The 5,772-nt window shown below is 41.2% G+C and overlaps 1 protein-coding gene across 1 annotated transcript; it reads right to left on the reverse strand.

Moving 5' to 3' along the window:
- Nucleotides 1–476: 476 nt before the first annotated feature.
- LOC147607552 (uncharacterized) lies at nt 477–1,471 on the reverse strand. Its single transcript, XM_086790775.1, has 3 exons — nt 994–1,471; nt 715–750; nt 477–622 (listed from the first exon to the last, which is right to left on the reverse strand). Exons 1-3 carry the CDS (start codon nt 1,469–1,471, stop codon nt 477–479), a joined length of 660 nt encoding a protein of 219 aa, XP_086646901.1.
- Between the last annotated feature and the right edge of the window lie 4,301 nt (nt 1,472–5,772).

Below are 5,772 nucleotides of genomic sequence, written 5' to 3' on the forward strand. Positions count from 1 at the left end.
ACAATTAGCTTACAACTTCCAAGAAACATAATGTACCTAAAATTGAAAACAAACAAACCTAAAAAAAACCAATCCACATGCAAACCAAAACAAACAACAAAAACACATAACAAATCACGCAAACAAAACAATTGTTTCTTTTTAAAAAAAATCTTGTGAAATAAATAACAAGAAAAAACAAAACTAATTGACATCATGGGACTTAGAAAAAACGGTGCAAAAACTCACAGGCCCATTCACTACACCAAAGGGTAAAGGTTGAGGTGTCACCTATGGCCCTCTGTCTCGTTCAAAAGTACAGCTCTCGAAACAAAACTACTCTCTCGAGGTAGAAGTATCCGATACAAGCCCTGAGGAAGGCCAAAGCCCAAACCCTCATCCTTATCCTCCTCATCAAGATAGTCTACCACAACATCTTCAGGATGAAAAGAATCATCCGAAGAATCATCGGACGCATCGGTTAAGGTGTGCACACCTCAACCAAAAATCTCTGGCGCAATAACGGCCAAAGATTGGGCCATGCGACCAAAGTCGCTCTCAGCAATTGGAAGAGATTCCTCGGCAGCCAACCACCGAAACAACCATTCCAACTCATCAACCCAATCAGGGTCTACAACTAATGCTAAAATACCATCCCACCCAAACCAAACCACATAAGGATGAAGAAAATAAAACAAAGCATTGAGAGAAAACTCCATACCACCTGTATATCACCTGTATAAAAGGAAATCGAATCGTTCGCACCAAAACCTGATAAACCCACCAATCCCATCAGAACAACGCAAAAATAATAAAGAGCAAAACTCATGTGAAAAATATACAATGAACCAACCTGACCCACGTAATTACCAACTTAAACAAAATAATGTTTCACCCTAAGACCATTAACACGAAAAGGAGCTATTACAGCATCAGGGTCTTGGACAATCAAAAAACCATTATTAAAGGCCTCTAACACCTTGAAAGGGCCTAACCACCTCATTTGTAATTTACCAGGAAACTTATAATATCGATTGTCATAGACTAAAACCTGATCATTCTTTTGAAACTCCCTCACCTTAATGTGACGATCGTGCCAAGCCTTTCGTCTATGTTGCATCGCCTCAACATTTTGCAGAGCCGTTAAACGTATCTCATCCAACCTCACCAAGGCCAGTAATCGAGCCTCTAAAGATTCCTTCTCACCTAGTCGGGATTCCAAGGCAACGCGTAATGTGGGTATTTCCTTCTCTATTGGAAAAATTGCTTCTGTACCATACACTAGAGTGAAAGGTGTATTTTGAGTCATAACCTTAAATGTGGTACGGTATGCCCACAAAGCCTCAAACAATCGCTCATCCCAATCACGTCGATTTTCCGATACTGTCTTGGTTAAAATCGTTCCCAGTATTCGATTGGTCACTTCCACTTGACCATTAGCTCGAGGATAATACGGAGTGGATTTTCGATGCTTGATTTTGTAAAGTTCCATTTATTCCGTAATAGTCTCATTGAAAAAATGAGAACCACGATCACTCACCAACTCCAACGCACAACCAAAACGAGTAATGATATTTTCATATAAAAATTTGGCGACATCCACTGTCCTATCCGTTTTCAAAGGTTTAGCTTCAACCCACTTGGTCACATAATCCGTGCACACAAGAATGTATCGATTGGATCGATAACGAGTGGGTGGATTGATCGGACCCACAAAATCAATTCCCCATTTCTCAAAAGGTTTTAAAGCCAAGATTGGATTTAAAGAGGTCGCAAATTGTGGTGTGGGTCGACCAACCCGTTGACACTAATCACAACGTTTACAATGCTTAAGAGAGTCTTTATAAACAGTTGGCCACCAATACCCTGCTAGCAATACTTTGCGAGCGGTTAATTTCCCCGCAAAACGACCTCCACATGGATCATCATGAAGTGCACGTAAGATAGAAGGTATCTCATCCTCTCGCACACAACGATGATACACCCCCTCCCTAGGAAAATAACGATACAAATAACCACCCAAGAGGGTGTAGTGGCGAGATTGCAATAAATTTTTCTTTTTTTCATGCTTGTCCGCGCCTCCTGGATAATGAGCAGTACTCAAAAAATTTGCAATATCGGCAAACCAAGGAAGTGTACAATCGGTCAAAAATAATGCCACATCAGGCAATTCATCATCCACTCCCTCCTCAATATCCTCAGTCAAAAGCCGAGAAAGATGATCCGCCAATACATGAGATTTTCCAGGACGAGTAACCACCTCAAAATCAAACTCTTGAAAAAGTAACATCCATCGAATTACTCGCCCCGCAAGATCTGTCTTGTTCAAAAGGTATCTTAGTGCTTGATGATCCACATAAATTGTAAAGAACTTGCCCAATAAATAATGTCGATATTTATTCACGGCAAATACCATGGATAAACATTCCTTCTCCATTGTAGTGTAATTTCTCTCTTGCCCTGTCAAATTGCAACTTGCATAATAAATTGGATGGTCTACCTTCTTATTGTCTGCTTGACAAAGAACTGCTCCTACAGCTGTGTGTGAAGCGTCTACATGAATATGAAAAGGTTTAGCCCAATCTGGGGGTATCAAAACTGGTGCTTTTATCAATCGATCTTTGATCGTATCAAAAGCCTCCTGACAATCTTGTGACCATTCAAAGGGTACATCCTTCTGAAGAAGAGTAGTTAAAGGGTTTACCACCGAAGCAAAATTCAATATGAATCGGCGATAATAATTAGCATGTCCCAAAAACCCTCGTAATTGCTTTATGGTTGTAGGAGCAGGCAGATCACGTATCTTATTAATTTTACTATCATCCACAGTAATGCCCTCAGATGAAATCACGTGACCTAACAAGATTCCTTTCTTAATGCCAAAAACACATTTCTCCAGATTCAAGGAAATACTGGTTTGTTGACAACGATCAAAAACCTTAGCCAACTTCTTAGGCATATCCTCCTCATCCCCTTGAACTCAAAAATCGTCCAAAAAAATTTCCATTCACTTTTGTAAAAACTCTTGAAATGAAGCCATCATCACCCGTAGATGGAGCATTACATAATCCAAATGGCATCACTCGATAAGCATAAGTTCCCCATTCTGTTGTAAAAGTGGTTTTTGGTTGATCATCTGGGTGGATTTGTATTTGATTATAACCGCTAAAACCATCTAAGAAGGAATACAATTTATGCCCTGCTACTCGATCTAGAACTTGATCAGTGAAAGGCAATGGAAAGTGATCCTTCTTAGTCTTATCATTTAGCTTTCGATAATCCACACAAATTCTAATCTTATGATTTTTCTTTGGAACAATTACAATTGGGGAAACCCACTCACTGTATGCCACAAGATAAATGAAACCCGCATCTAACAGCTTTGTTATTTCTGCTTTCACAAGCTCTGCATAGACAGGGTTTGTGCGCCTTTGACGTTGGCATACTGGCCTAGCGTTTGGCTCTAAATCAATGTAACGCTGGCATATCTCAGGTTTCACTCCCTGCAAGTCTTTATAGGACCAAGCAAAGACATGTTTGTATGTTTGTAGAACCTCTCTCAATCTAGTTAAGGTTTGTATCTGGGCACTAAATGCCTGATACTTGGTAATGAAAATCTCATAAAAGAACAAACACTAGCACAAAGACATTCCCTTTAGCAGAAAATCATAATAGAAAAACGGAATACAAAACATCATACAGAAAATCCGCTACACACAATAACCCTGAATAGATGATCAGAATTCATTCATGTCATAATCATGTAAGGGATTACATTTCCGCTTCTTCATCTTCTACAATTCTGAATATCCGTTATGCGCCTTCCCATGATCAACTAACTACATCTCTTCATATCTCTCCCTTCTCACGAATTCCTAAGCAACTACCCAAAAGGATCATTCACATACATAGAATTCGGATATTCCAACTTAGGTAAAGTTAACCCCTAACACATGGCACAGCCCGGTGGTTGGGTTTTCAAGAAAACCCGACTCGGACCCATAAATCCCTGATCAAACCATCCATTGTCTTTACATTGCTTCAAAAAAACACAACTGCAAACTGAAAGCAAAATCCTACTAAACTAGAAATCCTAAAACACTAAAAAAAACGCATAAATTACTGAGGTAACACCACCGGCTCCAACGGCTTTGGCGGATCATCTTTAGTCTTTGAATCTTCCACTGGCTCCAGATTGACAACTGGAAGAGCAATCTGATCTGCAGGCATTATATCCTGTGACACCATCTGAATGACTTCAGCCTGGCCAACTGCTTCCTTTTCAACCTCCGACATAATCTCCACAGTTTGTCCATGATCCCCCACAGTAGCCTGCTCTGTATCCAACTGTCCCTCATTAGGCAACTCCATAAAACACATGGCTTGAACTTGCTTCTCAAACTCCAACAATTTCAACATCAAAGCATCCTTTTCAGACTGTAAACCTGCTACTTGATCCAACAATATCTTCTCAGATTCAGAAATGAAAGCTCCACTTAATGTATTAAATGGATTCATCACCCAGGCTTCAATCCGATCTCGGATACCTTGCCACAGCTTGACTCCCACCTCAGTTAAGCTCCGCCTAATCACTGCTAAATCAGACTCTGAAACTAACACTCCCTCCACATCTTCATTACTCTGAGATAACATCTGTTTTTCAATAGCCAACAATGGTTGAATACGTTGGGCTAACATCTGATTCTCCACCTGCAAACCCACATGTTGCTCAGACAATACAGCCAACTCCATATGCATCTTCTCCTGTAATTGATTTGTCCATTCTTTAAACAATCCCAACGACATCTTTGTCTTCACCAAATTTCTCTGACACTCTGCTACCTGATCTTTCTCTTTAACCACTGCCTCCTGAGCCTGAACTAACAACATCTTAGTTTTCACTAACTCCTCCTCTTGATGCTTGACTTTAAGCTGATAAGTAGCTTCTGATCGCGACTGCTCCTGGATTACCCGAACCTGGTGTTTCCAATCTGCAATACTACTCTCCTACTTCCGAACATACTCTTGGACCTTAGTCAAAGACCAGAGCACATCCTGCAACTCTCCACTCTGAACACTCTGTTCTGCTTCCTTGGCTACGACTAAAATGGAATCCCACTGATTTGACTTAACAGGAGTAAAGTCCATCGTCTTTACCACAGCTTGGATCGCAGATGAATCCACATCCAATTTTCTTTTCTTGCTAAAAGTGAATTTCTTACCCACTGAAACTAGTGATGGATCAGTACCAACAGACACTGTGGCCTGATGCAACAAATCTAGCCCTTTCGGAACATCTGGTGAGACCAACACCTCCTTGGCTTCGGAGCGAGTATGGCCTGCTTCCACCAAATCCTGAAACACATTCATCTTGTCAGGCTGATGCTCAAACCCCAATGGAGAATCCACTGCCCCCTCCGGGACAACGTCAACCTGACCCGGTTCTTCAGGACCACCATGCACTGGTTGAGGCGGCAAAAGAGGCAATTTGCTGGCAGAAATAATAGGAACCTTCTCACACAAAGCTGCTAAGAACGCCGACAGCCGAGAAGTGACTTGAGACTTCCTCTTATCAGTGATTTCCACCTCCTGCAGAATTCGAGTGTGTACCAAAGAAGCCCAACTAACTTTCCCCCCCTTCTCAGCATACAGCAAAGGTGCAAAATTGTCTTTTGACATGTATTCCAATTTAATTACCTGACAAATTCGCTCAAGGTACCATCTTAAATGCTGACGACGGGGTTCAGCGACATTCTTCACCATGTAATAGGCTCGAGACCCCTGTGGAAGCCC

Source organism: Cibotium barometz, chromosome 55 (genome assembly GCF_041138505.1).
Source record: "Cibotium barometz isolate CiBa-2024 chromosome 55, ASM4113850v1, whole genome shotgun sequence".
Classification (NCBI taxonomy): Eukaryota; Viridiplantae; Streptophyta; class Polypodiopsida; order Cyatheales; family Cibotiaceae; genus Cibotium; species Cibotium barometz.